The sequence below is a fragment of the Parus major genome, chromosome Z (assembly GCF_001522545.3).
Source record: "Parus major isolate Abel chromosome Z, Parus_major1.1, whole genome shotgun sequence".
Lineage (NCBI taxonomy): Eukaryota > Metazoa > Chordata > Aves > Passeriformes > Paridae > Parus > Parus major.
In genome coordinates, this window is record NC_031799.1 from 67,473,888 (window position 1) to 67,493,786 (window position 19,899).

General features: G+C 34.5%; 1 protein-coding gene across 4 annotated transcripts in view; it reads left to right on the forward strand.

The window, feature by feature from the left end:
- The window catches only part of FER (FER tyrosine kinase), a 154,356-nt gene that overhangs the window by 109,145 nt on the left and 25,312 nt on the right, over nt 1-19,899 (forward strand). For all 4 annotated transcript variants that reach the window (XR_001525417.3, XM_015652887.3, XM_033511339.1 and 1 more), the window contains one exon: nt 8,004-8,127. Coding sequence is in view for 3 of the 4 variants with exons in the window: in XM_015652887.3 (XP_015508373.1) it covers nt 8,004-8,127 (124 nt within the window). In the remaining variant the exon portion in view is untranslated. Of the gene's footprint in view, nt 1-8,003; nt 8,128-19,899 lie in introns of those variants that run through there.

The following is a 19,899-nucleotide window of genomic DNA, read 5'->3' on the forward strand; positions in this document are numbered from 1 at the left end:
CCTAAGTTACAACATTCATTCTTCTCCTTCTTTATGTTAATTTCAATTTACTTGAATCTTAGTTAGTCCTGAAAAGAGAATTTAATTAGAAGGTAAGGACTTGGCATGTCTCTGAAATGTGTGTTCTAGAATGGGGCATTTTGAGGATTGATGTGGAATCCTGTGGTGCAGTTACCACTTTATACAACTATTTCAGCAGCTTATCTTGTAGAACCTTCCACAGCGCCTCTGTCCCTCCAGCAAAGAGCTGGCAAGATAAGCACCATCATGATGCTTGCACCAGCTCTCTCTGGAAAGATTTGTCTAATTAAAAGTAGATGCAAACATCTTTGTATGTTCCAGTGCTTGATTCAAGATAGTAGAAGGAAGCTTGAAGTCATATGTTTTGTGACCTGCTCCTTTTAGGAGCTGGAATGTTTAAACTCAAGTTGGTAGCATACTTGCTCTGTTTTGGGTTTCTGTATGTTTAAATTTTTTCATTTAAAATTTACTTTACAAGTAAATTTTTATAAACAACATAGTTAAAAACCCAAAAATATTTTGGAATAATTTTATTTCTGCTATATCAGGCATTCAGTTATAGGCAATTGAAGTGTCTGTCTTGGCTGTTGAGTCTTCATATAACTTTCTCTAGCATATGCATTATGCTAATATGATCCATGATGAGGATATTATATATTATGATACTATGAAAACTAGATGATCTTCCTGTATCAGGTCCTTGCCTCACACAGTTCTAAACAGTTTCCCAGCAGTTGTCTCGTGTCTCCTGATCCATTCTAGGGCAATAGACCATATTTAGTCTATTCTACCAGTGATCTGTTCTGATCTGATCCTCATCTTCTCTCCCCAGTGTTTATGCATGGACATTTTTCACCATCCTACTAATGCATTGTAGACATTCCACTGGAGTACCAATGGAGTGTGCCTTCCTGATATTACCATAGAATTCCTTTCTAATAATAGATACATATTTTTAAAAAATCAGCTTAATTTTTAACTTAACAGTGAGTTTGTGTTCCTTGTTTTATCTAACTCATGGGTATATGTTCTGAACCCTGGCAGCTGGAAACAGCTATGGAAATATCCAGCAATCTAACAGCATGAGAAGATTGTCAAAATTAGGTTTCAGCTATACTCAGCTTATATCTAATCATATGTAGACAGCTTCCAAGGGGGAGTTCAGCAAGGTCATAACTCTGTCTTTGCAATTGGATAAAGTAACCTGTAGAGGTCTGTTCTGAATAATTTAGGATGCAAATTGCCTGCACCACTGATGCAGAAACAAATCAGAGGTGACAGGTTTTATTAGCTCAGGTGTGGCTTTGCTTGATGTGACCTGCCCTGACTCCCAGGCACACCCAGAATAAGCACAGCCATTTCTGTTGTGCCTGTACCCGGAGTCACCACTCATGGAAATGCTTATAAAATGACTAAACCTGGCACTTTGAGACATGGCTTAGTGGGCATGGTGTTGTTTGATCAAAGGTTAAACTTGTTGGTCTTGGAAGTCTTCTCCTACCCAAGTGATTATACGATTCTTAACCCAAGCTCTGGAGCTACCTCTGAACCCTGTTCATGCTGTCCTGCCTGCAGCTGGCTTTGGTCTGACATGGTTTATTTAGTTCCTTCCTTCTGAAATGGGACTCCCTTGCAGCTTTCTGTATGTTACTGCACTTCTTAACTTCCACAGGGTGTGTTATGAAATGTCAGAAACATGTATGAATAAAGCCTGCTGTCTTCCTGACCTTCCAGGCTCACTTTTTGGCTTTTCTTGGAAAAGAGGGCTCCAGGGCATAAAGTGTAGAAGTACTTACATATCCATTATAGGTAGTGGTGAGGATCTGATACAACTTAATAAATCTTAAATATCTTTCATGGAATTGCTGTTATTTTCTGCATGTAATGATAATTCAGAGTATAGTACCAAATCACAGCTGGCTTTGTGTATTTCTTTTGTTACTTGAACTGCAGCCAGTAAACCCATTTATAACTAAAAACTCAGTTCTGAGACTGAGATGTATGTAATTTATTTATTAATATGAAATACAATATCCACATTATCTTGAGCTTTTCTGCTCAATTAATTATCCGCTTGGATAAAGGAGAGAGATGCTATGAGCAGCTAAAGTACAAGCACATTATGGCTTACTTGAGCATTAGATTAGACCTTCTGTCTCTCAGGTGCCACTGATTTCATATACAGGCCTGGAATGCTGATTGATGCTGGGAAATATCTGAACTTTTAGTTCAAAATTCTGCAAATCAGCTGCTGCATTTTCTACTTTGGTGGGGGTTTTTTCTCTTTCTTGCTTCTGGAGGATTTCTTTTTCATGTGTCCAGTTTTTCCCTCTCCTCACCAGCCCTCATGCAGTACATGCACACATTTGTACAGACCCTGTTTCCTCTTCCTTACCTTGCTCATATCCCTGTAATGCACATGGGTCTCTTCGTCCCTCTTTGCTTCTTGGATTACAGATTATTTGGAAAAGTCAGATTTCTTTGCCAGGGTGTAGGTGGTGGTGATTAAAAATTCCTTTTGCTTCAGAACTACTGCTTAGTGAAACAGGACCAAAGTTCTGATCTCCTTTTATTGTAGTATTTCAGATTACAGTTGTATTTTTTATCTCTTCACATATTTTGGCTTTGATATTACTGTATTTTCTATCAATATTTTACAAAATCAAATCAGCAAGTAGGTGAAACTAGAAAATCCATTTCTAAACTGAATAGAAACAACCAAACATAAAAAAATTAGCAAAGTGTTTTTGGTAACTGCAAAAACTTCTGTATTCAACTTATTTATTTTTATTTGTTGTTATTCACTCTTTGTTTTTAGCTTTGCCTATAACAGTTTTTGCTGCAGTAGCTATTTAATGTATCGGTGTTTAAAAACATTGTTTTTCTTTAGATTAAAAAAACCCTCTGTTCTTCAGGTACATTCTGTTTCACATTAACTATCATGTCTCTCTAATCTAGAATCCTTTTCAGTGCTTAGATTATGGATTATTGAGAATAATACAGTTACAGGAATAATTTATTGAAGAATGGAAGGCCTCCTGGGGAAAGATGATTTTCCTTTGAGTTAGTTTCTGAAGTAGGTTTTATCTATGTACTCACAGTGGGTATCCTTACAGCCACAATACTAAAACATAAGAGTTCAGGTAGTCTGGGTAGTGTTATTTTAGCAGCACAGAAGACAAGGGATGCTAGCTGTTGATGTCTCACTATGATTTCTGGTTTCTTCTTGATAGGTGATGACAGACTCTGTTTTGGACAAGCACTTATGTCACATGGGATATTGGCTTCATGCTTTACCTTATTTGATCCATCTGAAATCTAAAGCAGGACTGCTGAGCATTTTCAATATTTCCTTTATTTTGATTATCATATGTCTGGGTCTTCATTCTGTTGAAAGGAAGTGAAGTAGCACATATGAATTTGTTGTAACCTTCTTCTCATCTTTATTTTATCACAGTGCAGTTATTTTGTGCCTGTGAGTCATCTGTGTTCTGGTCTCATCACAGGCTGTCTGCTAAAAAGTCATCCACAGCACAGTTCTGGTACAAGCACTTTTTCTCTGTGTGTTACTTCTTTGCTGCTGCTGCTCCTGTCCTTGGCTCTCAATGTACACTATTAATTTAATTTTTTTTTTTTTTGCTTTCTTCATCTTTTATTTTCACTTACAGGTATTTCTATTCATATTTCATTACTGCCATTGTTAATATTACATTGGCAGCCCTTTCCATAAGTATAACAACTTTTATTTGCTTTGTTTATCAGGAAAAACAAAGTTTTAACTGGATTTCACAATAGTACTCTGTAGACAGTTAGAAAAAATAAACCTTGGGTTTATTTACAGTTTCTAGTGTTACATAGATAAAAGAACAACAAAAAAGTAAAAGCACTGCATTGCATACAAGTGATGCATTAATTGAAATGCAAAGGCACAGTACTTTATTGAAAATGAGTGTTTTAGCATTTTTAAACCCTTGTATTTTAAGTAGTTTGTCAAATAGCTTCTTACATACTTAAAAAAAACTTACTTCCTAGAATTCCCTAGAGATGCATGTTTACTATTTTAAATTCGTAAGTAACTCTGTTTGGGTTTGTGTTTTAGATCCCATATGGGATTAAGATACCAGGCAGTAAAGGAGGTTCTACATTGTTTAAGGCTACTTGAAATACTGACCATTTAAATTCTCAAATTTATAAATAATTACAGGTGCAGATAGAGGTAATTTCAATAATATTGCAATAGCCTGTAAAACAATTTGGAATACTGAATTCTAAAGCTCCCCTGGGTTAGGTGACCATTAGGACGTGTGGCCACAAGCAAGATGTATTTGCATGAACAGTGTGTATAAATATAAGAAGAATTAAGTGACCTTTTTAAATAAACATAGGCTGTTTAACAAAGGAAATTTTCCATCTTTATTAAAATTTAATGTGAATGATAATACATATAACCTCATATAATTTGTAATAATTGTTATTGTATTAAGAAATTTATTAATATTTGTATAACTATTTATAATATTATTAGCATACTAGATAGAGATGCAATATATAAACAGCATATGTCTATATATATATAAACTCCCAATTGAGTGGGAGATTTCCCATCATAATTTCAAAACATATTTTAGTTGTGCTCAGTGTCATAATGGTTGTCAGAATGAAGCCAAGAGTGCCTAGAGCAAGTAGGTAGGTGTCACTGTGGACACCAGCTCAGGAAAACACTGAAATATGCAGTCACAGTTGATAATAAATGCCATTGAAATCAGAGATTGCCAGAACTAAATACTTCGTAAACATATTTAATATTTTTCTTTGTTTTTTGTTTTTTTTCATTTTTGGTTTCTTCTCATAGATCACAGGGTGTTTTTTAACTCTTTCAAAATGGTAGCTTGCTTTTCTGTGTGCAGAGGAGTGAACAGTTTTATTGCCACTGATATGCCACTTACTGTTCAACAAGAAGTTTATGCTGTAAAGCACAGCCAACACTAGGAATTGCTGATATGTGGTGTTTTCACACTCAGAGTTCCTGCATGTAATGAGAAATAGTTCCCATTCACAGCAAAATACTCAAAGGGCTGTGTTCAGGAACCCAGTTATAGCAGGCTGCTCTCATGCAGCTTCTGCTTATGAGCTACATTTTGTCCTCTACTTAGTAAAATAATTCTGTTGTACTAGGAAGGGATGCCAGTACTGTTATTTATCCTCTTATAAACCCAAAACAGGCAAGCCATCTCTGCTAGGTGATAATATATATATATATAATGGCCTAATTTTTTTTATGGTTCTTGGGGATGTTAGAGCATGCCTCATTTTCTAGCAGTGTTGTAGGCCATTAACTGGAATAACAGGTAGCCATGCAGAGTACAATGGAAATTCCACATGCAAGAGAAAGCATTGCTACTTACTATTATGTAGTCATCTAGTTTTGTATCAGTTGTTTCATAGTCTAATTGGTCTGTTTATTTCATTTTTATCAACAGCTATTACATTGGAAATGATGCTCTGACACTATGTCCTGCAAATGCTGAATTAGGGCTTTTCATATTGAAACATATTTTAAAAATTACTTGAAGATATTGCCTAACCATAGCTCTGCACTGAAGAGTTTGTTGAGAAATTCAAGGCTTAATTCAGCCTTGAAGATACTCATGTGAATGCTTTGCTATGAAGATGATAGCTGGAACATTGACCACAGTAAAAGTCAGAATTCACTGAGGATTAACTGTTACTCATAAGGGCAGACACTTAGTATCACAAGGATGAAGATGATCAGATTTAGTCTAAACATGATATCTATTGTTCAGGGTGAGATGGGTGTCACTTGGCTGTTTTATTTTGTCTGCTACTAACACTGCTTTTAAATTAGTATTAAACAGAATATTTAGAAGATGTTTTTGCCATTTCTATGCAAGGACAGGTACAAGAAAACAGAACAGCTAGTGAAAACCCTGAGACAGTTTAAAATAATGTAATTGAAACCTCTATTTTGATGATAGGCATCAAGAGCACTGTATACAGCTCAACATCTGGTGCTGTTTTTGGTGGAAACTCTAGAATTTTGTACAATGCATGCCACACTGAAAATCAGCAAGTCTAAATCACTTCCTGATGGTTGTGAATTGCATTGGCAAGTAACAGGCTTGTGCTTTGTGACATACTCTGATGTAAGGAACTGAGCAGCTTTTAATATTACTCATTGTAATCATTAATTTGATTCCTGAGCATATTGGAAACAAATCTGTAGCATGTAGTATTTAAAAAATTTTTGATGGATATGATTGGGTTTTCTTTTATTTAAAGTTTGTCTTAAGTTTCCTTGTTATCTTTAATACCTTGTTCTTGAGATAGCTTCACTGTTGATTGTGGAGAGCATAAATTTATTTATACAAAGAATTTATATGAATTGTGATGTTGTTACAGGAAGTTTTTTTTAAATAGAGAATTTTTGCAATATTTTGGGGGGATTTGTTTCTGCACTTATTTTGCTGTTTGTACTTTGTCCTTTTTTGTTTGGTTGGTTTTTATTTATTTTGTTTTCCCAGAATATGAAACTGAGCTTATCTGTCTTTTCAGTTCTTCCAAGTTGTTAGCAATTGGAACAATTAGTTGTTTAATTTTCAATATTGAAACAGTGGTTGATTGACAGTAGAGGGTTTTTTTAAGATCTTAAGTGTCTTTTAAGATCTTAAATGTATTTTTATAAGCTTCCTTAATTTACTGCTCTCATTCATGTAATGCCAGTTTGTTAAGAAGGGAAGACTTAATATTCATAAAGGCATGTAGTCATGCTTACTCATTAAAAGATGATTCCTGTGTAGAGACAGAGCAAGGTCTCAGCACATAAATAACAAAATTTTAGACTGCTTGTTGTGTGTATTGGAGGGGTGACTTACTTAAAAGTTGCTTTTAGCTGTCTGCTATAACTAGAATAGTTCTGTTTACATGTGCAAGAAATGACACATAATTAATTGGAGTGTTTATCTTACTTTCCTCTGACGATACCTGCTTTTTACCAGTTACCAGACTATGTCAGTAACCTCTCAGATTAAAAATTGATTTTTACCCAGTCCAGTTTGCAGTAGTCATCTGTCCTTTTTCATTGGAGTTTAAAAGTCAGTATAGGGTATTTCAAATTGGTTTCGTTTTGCAAGAACAAACCCTAATAGTCAGTTCAGTCCTAAATGAAAGGAAACAAATACTGGAGCAGTGACTGGTTACTTACTCCCAAATAATTGTGTGGTCTGAAAAGCTGTGCTGTGACTTTTTTGTCTTTGCCTGGAATACAAAACATATTTTAGAAAAATCTTTCATAGATTTATATCAATCCGAACATGGCTTTGCAGTGTTTGTATAATATTCTTCCACTTTACCTTTGTCCAAAATCAGTGTTTCAGATTATATTTTTGCTAACACAATTTTCTTTTTGGAAATTCTCCACCCTCCCTTTGCTCCTCCAAGGCAGAAGACTCTGAAGGCACAGAAATCACTTTCCACTGCCCTCTTCAAGTGTCCAACTAACATTGCCCAAGAAGAAAACATTTCATTACTCCTCCAACACATCAATATAGAATTTGAGAAGCATTACTGAAAATGATCAATTAAAAAGTAACTACTATCATGTAGCTAATAGAATATAACCTCTTCAATTAGAATTAATAATTCTGTGATTAGAGAAGAATATATATCACAGCTTATCAGTTGTTTTTGTCAACATTTTTAAATTGAGTCTGTATTTAATGTACACTGGTGAAAATGTTAGGTATATCAAAAGCATGCTGCACAGTTTTCACTATAATGCATGTGATATTTAAGGGAAAATGTATTTTTGAAAGATGAGTTCCTTTTTCTTGGACTAGCCTCAAACTGGTGGGATAAACTGAACAGCTAATAACATGCTTTTTTTTGGGTTTTGCACACCTGATGAGAGATAAATGTGAGTATCCTATCAGTCTATCTCACTGTCCATCTCTCTGATTTTCTAGGAGGTGATTTCCTGTCATTCCTAAGAAAAAAGAAGGATGAGCTGAAAACCAAACAGTTGGTGAAATTTTCATTAGATGCTGCCTCTGGTATGGCATATCTTGAATCTAAAAATTGTATACATAGGTAAGGAAGATTTTTTTTATCACTATTGTACCTTTGCTCAGTGGAAATTCAAGGTGTTTGAAGGTGTATGTTGCTTACTATCACAGGAGTGAATCCTACAATTTTTAAAAAAATACACTTTTTCTGAAAGTTGGTCATTATTACTTGTCTAACTCAAAAATACTCATTTGGGTAAAAAATAAGAGCTGTATTATTTGATGCCTATAGTTTAGTGCTATTAATAGAAGTTAAAAATTATTTTTCACCATAATGATATGCATTATAAGCAGCCTGATTCAAAGAGCGAGAATGAATCATAGCAAGAAGCAGTCTGTGAGGCTTATGTCATGTCTGAAATTTACAAATACTTGCTGGGCCAACCGAGAAGTTTAAGGTACTTTTGAAGTGTGCTTCAGAAAAATCCACTGGTTTCTCGAATAGGAAAGAGCTAAAATTCTAAAATAAAATAAAGAGCTAAAGTATTTTAAAATATTATTTGCCTGGACTGCACTCTCTGAAATATGGAAGATTATCAAGCGTTATGCTGATGGAGTTTCTTATTTCTGTTCCTACCATTCTTTTTCTTTTTTTTTTCTCCAGTTTGACTCTGCCATTACTAACATTACATTATTAACACTCCATTTGTATCAAAGACAATGGAATTAATTCCCACCTGTTTTGTTCTCTCAGAATAGCACAGTGTATACCCTGCTTAATGCTGTGGCTGAAATATGAGATATAAACATAACAATGATTAATTTCACAGAAAAATTATGGAGAACAAGTTTTCATTTCTGATGCACTTTACACTTTGTGGAACATCTGTTGGTGAACTGTGTAACAGCTCACTTACACAATCAGTTCATTTGGGATTTAACGCCTTTCTGGTGAATGCTTTCATCAGAGACCTGAGTGGCGTTTCTCTTAGACTTTAATCAGCAGTGAATGTGTCAGTTGCAATCCTGCACATCAAGTTAGTCGAAACAAGTCTGCAAGGTCATGATGTATAAGAAACACTGAAAGAAAAAAAACTCCTAACTCATGGTGTAAAACTATGCAATATTCCCTTAGGGAAATCCAAGAAAGGGATTGTAATCATTCTGTCATGATGGAAAGTGTTTCAGCCTGGCTTTGTTTGTCAAGGATGTAATGGCATAAAAATCAGAGTAATTAACAGCATTAGTGACTTACACTAACCTCATAAATGCTCTAGTGCTTAATAATGCCTGTGACTCTCAGATGATCAGTTTAAGCTCTTGTGTTCTTAGAAAATTATACAACAGATAAAAATCGTAGCTGAGTAACTGGAGTTCATAATTGCAAAAAAATGCAATGTTTATTCATTAAATGATAGTGGGCTGCCTAAAATATAAATAGTTTGGTTTTTTTAACCCTGGGAAAGGGACATTCTTGTACAGGTGGACTAGAATGGTTCTAGCAGGTATGGATAACAATGTGGCTTCACTGCATCTCTGGAAATTTGTTCTGCTGATTAGTGAATAGGAACTTCTATTCCTAAGATCTGTTTACAAAGCTAATAGTGTTCTAGACAATGTGTTTCAGAGAAGATATGTGGAGTATTGTCTTGCCATATGAAGATTTCATTGTTTTCAGTTGGAAATCTGAATACAAATGTGTCATGTCTTTCCCAAATCAGGAAAAAGAGCTGAAGTCTGACCTGTTTTGTTAGTGCCATAGACTTGCCAATGCACATAGCCTGGGTTACATGTACTGTAGTACAAGGAGAGAAAGACTGCTTTCTTCTTGTTTACTTTTTAACTTCTGAAATATTCATGAGATTTGCTTATTATCACAGATTGTCACAGAAGGTTATCATAGAGACCTAGCACTTTCCTTAAAGGAAGAACCAGAGTTTTTAGGAAACCTATTCAGAATAAAAATAGAGTTTTGAAGTGTAACCAAGCAAGCAAAGCATATGTTCAGGAAAACTGTTTTACTTTTATGGAACACATAGGTTAATAAATCAAAATACACATTTCCAGTATTAGTTTACCAGTCTTATTTTCTTCATTGCACAACATCCTTTTTTGTTTATGTGGTTAGCCATAGAATGTGCTTACTTTATTTATGAGTTAATTCTTCTAAATTTGATAGGTAAACAAAATGAAAATTTCAGAATCAGGCAAACAACCAACCAAGTTTTGTTCCCTCCTTTTTAGGTCAGGTAGGACAGATTACTCATGTGTAAGTTTAATGTTGACTGCAGGTAAATGGGAATGGAACAGTTTAATACATAGCAGGAGGCTTTAGCACTCTGTAAAAAAAGTGGTGGCTTTCTGAAAGAACATTGAACTTGTTATTTTTTTGTCAGAAAGTTCATCCACTGAAAGTGGTTCTCAGGCAAAAAAGAGGTGAGAAAATTAACAATACACAATGGACTAAGCAGTGGTTAAAAAAAAATAAGTATTTTAATTTATTTAAAGGTCCATAGGCTTTGATTAGTATTGGTTAAAGATCAGTAATGTATAATTAGAAATAGGTTCTATTACATAGATTGCAGTAAAATGAAATTGGTTTGCTTCATGCTGTTGCCTTTCTACAGTATTCAGTTTGCTGATTTAAGAATTGTTTTCAGCATCCCACATTTATTTTTTTAGTAGTTTAGGTGACTAATTTAGTACCGTGCATATTTGGCTACCTGCTAAGGGAAATTAGGGCTACTCATCAGTTTATTATTTTTAATGCTCCTCTTCAGTTGTAATTGCAGTAGCTACACTCAGCCTATATAAAAGTTCTATCCAAAGCTGTATTAAATTTTGGATATTATTGTCTGAATTACACTTTAACCTATTCTTTCAGTAGCTGAGGCAGTGCCACAGCTAAGCTGTTTGTTTTTTATTTTTTTAAGTGATAGCTATTTCAGTAGGTGAAATTGCATTGGCATGTAAATGATTATTAAATGATTATTTGATCTACATTTGCATTTCCTCTAGCATCCAGATAGCACTTTTTCTTTGTTCTCTCTCTTTAAAGAACAGAAATTACTACACTTTCAGGGGAAAAAAAAGCTGCATGAAAAGATGTTATTAAAAAAACTGAAAGAGTGGTTGAACATGCACAGAAGAATGTAGTCATTTCATCTCCATTTAATTAACATGAGGTTGAAGAATTGTTTCTTGCTTTCATTTTTTCATATTCTATTGTTTAGATAGTTCAGTTTTTCTGTTAATGAGAAACAGAAGATAAGGATGGAAATGTGATCATTTGAGTTGGTTTAATAAGCATTTGTGAGTGGCCTTCTTTTCCAGTATTAGGTTTACATATGGTGAATTCATTTGTCCATAATTTATGTTTAGTTTACAAAGCAGTCTTGAGGGGTTGTAGAATGGAAGCTGCAATTTTTATGGGACTCTATTGGATGTGCTGGGACCTCTTCTACAAGATGAGGTTGACTTGCAATAGATGCACTATGAGTGTGAGGAAACAGGAACCAAGGTTCCTGCACTTAGGGTAAAATTTTCATTTCAGTCAATGAATTTATCTTCTGGAAGTTTCCTGTATTTTGAATTAAAGATGTGTTGGTTGGCAAGATTATCATGTTCTCTGGTCTAGTTCTTCCATTTTTAGTCATATTGCTACTGCTTCTTTGTGCCTTGGTTTTGTAGCTGTGAAAAATCCCGTGTTGTGTTAAATATGGTTCACTTTCCTGTTACGAAATCTTGACTCTGGATATTAATTCAGGATTTCTACAGTTTTCATTAGATATGTATAATTTAACTTAATTACATATAAATTGCTAGGAACGTACTTGCTTCCCTGCTATTAATCTAATTTAGCTGCTCTGCTATCAGAGCTATTTTTCATCTCAAGTATGGTAACGGTGAATGTATAGAATTTTAGAAAAAAGTGTCAGGACCCTTTCATAACCATGAACTTAAGAGCTATACTAAGAAGTTAAGTAGGTCTTTCATTTCCTGTGAATCTCCTGTTTCTACCTGGAACAATACCTCAGCTACCACAAATAGGATGAAAAGTGATCCTTTTCAGCTTAGCAGAGGTGCTGCTCAGCACTGTGTTCAGGAGGCATTGAATTCTCCCTGGAGCAGGAGAGTGACAGTTCAGCTTCACAGTGAACAGACCTCTTTCTTATGAAGGAGGAGCAACTTGTCCGCTTGACTTCTCTACCTAAATCCTGTGGAAGACAGCAGCTAAAGATTTCTGTGTGTGCCCTTGGGAGGCTCCACACAACCCCATGCTCTCTGGAATGACAGCTTTGGTTGTTTTCTGCAGTAGTTTGGGCTCCTTGAGCACGTTTCTCTGAATACTCCATTTCCTCCTGGACAGTTGCAATGTCTGAAGCCTTTATTGCAGTTTCCGTAATTTTCTCTGCCTAGTGTGTGACTTACAAAGAAAGATGACATTTAGGTGGTAAACCACCTCAGCTCTCTGAGGTTTAATGCAAGGATTAATTTTCCATTATTAATTATCTTATTATGATTCCTTCATAATTACATGTATAAAATGATGATGTGAAGATATTTCTATATCTTTCTTTCATCAAATATTTATTTATAACTGTACGAAAAAATATGTACTACTGTTGCTATTTGTTGATCATGCTTCAATGAATAAGTCTTGCAGAGAGTTATTGTCAGTGCTACAGCTGAAACACCTCACAAGTGTAGTGAATAATCATAGTTTTGATCCTTTTTTATAAGATGATGTCTCTGCTTTATATAAAATGATGCTTCAAAGCATTTTTTCTCCAATATGAATGTTAGAAATATTTCCATTCTGTTTAAAGAGAAAAACGTAAGTGGAAACTTTTATGAACTGTTACGTTCCTACGTTCACTTCATAGAAGATATATTGTTAGTTTTAAAAAAAAATCCACTAAAATTTACTCTGCCATATCTATAAAATAATTTTGAAAAGCTTTGAATTTTATTGGCACATTACCATATATTGAGCTTTTATTTCTTAATATGGACATGCCTTATGCAACCCTCTCTGTTGCCTCCTAACTAGTAAGGTTTTTTTCTGCCAGGATGAGTATTTGAGCTGTCGTCATCTAGGAGCAGCAGGTGAACACTGCTACTCCTAAGTTTCACTAAGCTTCCCATATAGGAAGAGATTATAGAGTATTTTGTACAAGTTTCAGCTTTTAAAAATAGATTTTCAAGCGATCCCCCCGTCCTTTTTTTCCTTGCTGTCACATTGGTAAATGTGGTTTGATTCTAGAGAAGTACATTTACAATTAAAGTTGGATCAGTTCTGAATCAGTACTTCTGGATGTCCAAGATCTTATTTGAGCAGCATGATTATTTTTGTTCTTTTGTGAGCTTGTATGAATCTAATCTGAAAGCATTAAGGAAAAAAAGACAAAGCCAGGAAACATGAGTATCTAAGCCCATGAATATTGTATACTTTAAACTCATTGTAATAAATTAGAGTGATTATTGAATCTGAAGTATACTGTGATGGAAGTGCCTGTGAACTATGGTGAAGAGTTGCTTCTGAATAAAAATTGAACTTTCTTCTAATCTATTATCTGTTTCCCTAAGCTATTTAATTTTGACATGGCTGATAACAAAAGAATTTAAAAGGAAGAGAAATACAGTTTTTTCCTTGTGGACACTGTATATTTGTTGTACTAGTTGACACTGCTTTCCTTCATGTGCTTTATTTGAAATTCACTCCAGGCTGTATTAAAAGCAAACTAGGCATCACAGATTGAGCTTTGCCATAGCTGCACAAGGCTTGTAATTAGAGTAACAGATGTGTGGGTTTGGATGGCCAGTGTGATATAAGAAAGGTCTGAATGTATTTTTGCTTACTGAATATCTCCACGCCATTCTGTCTCCATAAGACCATGCTATATTTCATATCTTGCTGATGTGTGCTTGAGGTAGTGCTGTTACCAGAGGAATCAGTGGTCAGTGTGTAAGAAATAAGTATTTGAATTGTGGCTTTTTCATGTTACTGTGTTAAATGAACATGCCATAGACTGCACAAAGTATTACATTAACTTAATCATTGTTACATTAATGGTAGAACTGGAAGTTTTGATGCTTTTTTCCCTTCTTTAGGAATAACATGGTACTTTATTCAGCAGCTATTAGAATGGCTTTTATTTGCCATGGGGATTTTCCAGTGCTAATTATCTCTACCACTTACTACTCTTCCTTTAAAATACTAAATTATAAAGCATCTATTCATGCTAATGGAAAAGAAAGTTCTTGTTCAATTGTGGTCATTCTGAGACTAATGTTAAATAATTAATGTTCCCAGAGGCCAGTTTAATATAGGATATTAGATTATGCTGTTCCTTAGCTACAAAGGGCAAATTGATGTTTCTTTATATTAAATAAATAAGGGGAAATTACCTTTTTCTTTTCGTGTTTGTATTTTCTTTTGAAAAGGCAGTTACAATGTTTCATCTTTAGTTTTGCCAAATTGACATTTCCTTTAGCTTCCATTTTATGTCTAAAGATAATACAGCCTGTATATCAACTGAATGATCAGTTAAACATAGTTCTTTATATTAATGTTTTGAAGTGTCTGTTAAAAGCTTCAATAAGGCTGATGTTTTCATTTTATTATAAAGTTTCCCTAGTGGTCCCTATTCAGTATGTGCTTAGGTATCATCTTTCAGGTGTTTTCCATAAAATGGGGGAAATATCCAGTTATTTCAGACCTCTGAGCTTTCCGTATTTCATTTTTTTTGGGATGGTGATTTAAAATGTCATGTAAAGCTAAACTAAAGATAGTAATGGTTGAATTGGTTGGCATCTTATTACAGAACTATTTTGTAGACCTAGGTATTTAAAAAGAAGTAGTGTCAATATTGTCAGTAAGCTGTATTAATACAGATACATGTGGTGATTCAGTTCACTGATAACTGCTAATACAAGGGAAGCTGAAAAGCTATTACTTTTCACAATAGCTAGAAATTTATAATGGATTCTGTTTTTGCTTTCTGTTTTGTACATCTCACCTGTCAGTTAGCAATTAGAGGCTGGATATTTACCAGGTAGATATTTCATTCTGGTCAGCTGACGCTTGTATTTTCAAGGAACATTCAGTATTTATGTATAACTTACATGTGACCGGAGGTCTTAGTCTCATGAGGAGGAACACAAAAAATCCTTGCTAAAGGGCATATGTTATGTACAAATATAAAGGGACAGAAATGTGCCATTTTAGGGATAATATTTTGTAAGGAAATGATCCTAAGCTTTTTCAGGTTTCTTTACCTTCTGATAGTGCAGGGCTTTTCCTTCTGAGATTTCACACCTTTCCTTTACATTCTCCCTGCCCTGTCAGATTTTGCTTCATCTGGGTAAGATGTAACTGAGGGAAAAATATGCAAAAGGAAAATATGTTAAGAAGGAAATATTCTTGTTATTGCATAGGTAAAGTACATATTACATAGGTAAGGTTGTGTTACTTGGTAGCTGATACTTCTGCTCTTACATGTTTAAGTGAGTAGTAGTGAATCTGTTCTGTGAAATCTCAGATAATGGTCTGGTCGTTATGCCATGCTGAATTCTTGTTTGGGTTTTAGGAATCATCAGAGAATTGAAAAGAACGACACAAAGTTCTGAATATTGCCAGGTACTATAACAAAATGTTGTAGATGATGAATGTGGTTACATGATCTCTTCTTTTAGAAGTACATATATTTTATTGTAAGGGAACAGTTGTTCTGTATAAAACCAAAATGAAGTTACTAGAACTTATGGGAAAATAGTATTTTATAGGCAGTGAGGAGAAACATTAAGTATCAAAAGCTAATTATAAAAAGGCTTATATCAGAATAAATTTTTAGGTTGTAAACAATATGTAGAAAATTTCAGAGGAGGAGATTTAAGGGGTTTTTTTTGTCACAAAAATGTATGCATAGTATGAAAAATACTTATTTCTTGCAACTGGAGTTGAATTAGTCTATCTTTTTCTCATGAGATATCCCTGATACAGAAAGCTCACTCCTAAAACATGAGTAAGCTTTGCTAGGAATAAAGGAAAAAAGACTAAAAGAAATTGAAGCAAATTTTCTTAGACTCTCTCATTTTATTTAACAAACAGTAACATTTAAGTGTAATATTACTGTATTTGTTTTTATTTACTGCAATATCACTTCCATGTTGATAAATATTAGGCATTTACAAGTATTATTCAGTAAAATAATTTGAATAACATTTTTAGAATAATAAATGTACTCACTGCATGAGAGCAACAGGCTCTCTCTAATTAAAAAACAGAAAGGAAAAAATTAAAGTTACACGCTATTGAAACTAAGATAAAAATAACATGCAGTTAGTGTTTGTGAAACTATAAAGTCACATAGCTCTTCTGGATAGTGTAAATAATATTTTCTCTCATAGTCCTGCTACAGTGAAGAGCAGTGGGTGAAATGTAATTGCTTTCTAAGAAAAATGGGCTGCAGGATTCCATTTGTGCAATGGGCAAAGGAGGTATTAGTAGATGATGAACTATGAATTAGATGGTAGGATAAGACAAAAGCCAAAGAATAAAGGGAGTGGGAGAAGGGGGAGAATGCAGTCAACTACAGCAGTTGCTTCAGAAGTGAGGTTTAAGGTGGTTCTTTGAGCACAAGTCATTGACCATAGGGTATGTCAGTGTCCTTAGAGGGAAGCTAAAGTATGCTCTCATGCACCAATTTCTTTTCTTTGGGGAGACCTTTTCCTGGTTCTTACAGCAGAAAACTCTAATCAATGTTTTTAAAAAGGAAAGAGATATAGTGTGTATCTAAGATCCAATGCACTAAGATGCTAACATTTTATTGGCTTCCTTATACTAATTCTTGACATTCCGAAGAGGAATGTACCATAATTACCTCAGACTAGAAACAACTTTCATTTAATAAAAATGAAAGGCTGTAAGACTAAAAATTCTTGGGCTGTGGTAACAAATAATTAATTCCCAAATTGTTTTCCAGAAGAAAAACTTATTTCTCTTTTCTGAGTTTCATACATGTACATAAACACATATATATATATATATATATATATATATGTGCTTACAAGGTTACACCTATTTTGTAGATTTGGCAAAGTGTTTATCTACTATTTTTCCAGATAGTAGTAATGATGATACACCTTTCTCTGTTTTTCACCACTGCCTCAGGAGGTTTTTCTGAAGTGCCTCCAACCTTTACAGTGCTGTAGTTTTATCACTGATGTATCATATTCATCACTGTTATCTAGCTGTGTACATAGTGAAAAACAGATGAAAGAAGGGTAGTGTGATGGGTTTTAGTTTGTATTCATGAAATAACTTGCTTTTAAAGTTTATGAAACTGAAAGGCTTTATGGCATATAGTTCTACATATCAAATAATAGAGAAGGCTGTTTTCCAGCTCTTTTTGTAAAATCAGGACATTTTTCTCTTAAAGGTAAGAGAAACTTATGCCTGTTCAGCTCAATTCAAAGGTAAATTCAGTTACAATAGGTACTGCTCACAAAAACAGTTGTGATCAAATTTAATCTGTCTGAAAGGAATCACACCTGTTGAGGATGAGTAAAATAAAACACACAGAAAGCTAAGTGCATGCTTTGTTCTCTTTTTGTCATTGCTCTCTTCTTCTCAGCCTCTTTTCTCCTCATTCAGCAGAACTGTAGTGCATGGATACGCTTTTATGAAACATTTTTTTTATAGCTGCATGCTTTGACTCAAATAAGTTTTTGTCAAAGGCTATTTCAAAATCCTCATGCAAGGCAGTAAACAGCAAGGAAGGCCATACTGGCATGTTAATTGGTTTGGAAGATAGATGGAGATCATCAAGGTACATGGAGCTGTGAGAATTGTTGAATCAATGTTACAGTACTTAAATTCACAGATTTCAGCTGAGTCATTCAAGCCTGACATAAAAGGCTCCTGGCAATGCTGGATGTCAGATACTTCATCAAGTGTCCTGGCTTCTGGGAAATAAAAATAGATAACTGGAATAAGGGCCAAGCCCCAGTTTAAAAAAAGAAAAAAACGCAAATTATATGTAGGAGTTAGGATGCTGTAAGTAAAAAATACTTGATTTGAAAGGCTTCTGCTTTGGAATACTTTTGATTTTGGAGATCAGTAAGATCAATTAGCCTACATATGCTCAAAAGGAAGGGTTTGAATTTTACTGTTCTGAATATTGCATCTTAGTTGGCTATAAACATCTCCAGGCTTAGCCACTTACAAATTAATTGACTATCCTTCCTGTATCTTAGACCTCTCTGACTTCTCACCTGCTTCCAGGAAGCCCCCCTTTCTGCCCACCATCATTGCTTGTGCAGACCACGCTTCCTTGTATGAGATTACCTGGACTAGTTTCTTACTTTTCTTGCAGGGTCATGCATGGATTCATGAAATCCCACTCCCTCCTCATGAAAATTCTGAGTATCCCAATCAGAGGACAAAATTGCAGTGGCAGGGTCTCCCATGCTGCTATTATCTTTTTTTTGGGAGAACTCAAGTATGAAATATTAGTTGTGATTACAATTATATTTATCTATCCTGGTTATTTCTTAATACATTTTAATTTCAAAGGAGTTACTAAACTTGAGTATACATTGTTTTCTGTAACATAGCTAGAGTTATGTTGAAAATTGAAACCAGTTGTCTTTAGCTTTGTAAGTCAATAAGCATCTCCCTAACCACAGGAGAGCATTATAACCTTCAGAGAGAGAGCCAAGCAGACAGAACTCTTAGAAGATTATAAAAGTTATGGAAGATTTTTTCATGTTAAACATAAAGCCATATTTTTTCCTTAAGCAGGCAGTTTCTGCTTCTTTTAACTATAAAGGAACTATTAAATTGAAGTGCATCAGTTCCCGTTCGGGGAGTATTTTATAGTAACTTAAACAGAGTTTGGTAATATTTTAGATTTGACAGTGGACCAGTATTTTTCTCTGATGGTTTTAACCTATGCTTATAACTGCATAGTTCACCTCTACTGAATGTTTCAAGCCTTTTGCAGGAGATGTCTGAACCTGGAGCTGGGTTCTGAAGTGCCACTCACGTGCTGCTGACACCAGCCTAGGTTTGGAGAAAGGACAAGTTGGTACTTCCCAAAGAAGCCTCTGGTTGAGGAAGCCAGAATTTATGTGATAGCTTTGCACAGTTACATTTGACAAGTGAAACCAGACTACCTCTAATCACAAGTAAATGCCTGCATATAATGGAAATCTGAGGAGACTCAGCTGGGTTATTCTGACTTAATGAGAGTCTACCTGTACCCAGCTGGCAACACCTGTAGCCCTTTTCTGTACAGAAGTTAGCAGTTTGTGCCAATTGCATTTGAAATTTTGTTGTTTCCCCAAATATGTGGTTGGTTGAAAAAGTCACCTTTTCATATATGATGAAATGAACAAATGCGCTAATCCAAGAAATAAATAATTCTTTGGGTCTCTCCCTCTTTGACCACTATCTTTTTATTGTATACTATATGCCTGATAGTATAACAGTAGATTCCAGGGCATCTGACAATTCTAGTATTTACTATAAATCAGTAAAAAAGCTGAATTCATTTATTTAATACACCCACTTGAAACAGACACTGGTCTGTACACCTGTCAACCTTGTTTTGGTTTGTTAAGTAACTGCATTAATAAAATAGAATATCTTAATTTTCCTAGATGGATTTCTCACAATCTGGTAGATAATAAGCTTTTATTTTCTAATACCCAGTTTAAGTGGAATCCGTATCTTCCTAGGTTCTCTTTTATTTTAACATGATTGCCTAGTAGTATTTATTACTGAATTTTTGTATTTAGACTTAATTTTCTAAAATATAATAATTCCAGGTTTAACAGGCTGTGCCTAACA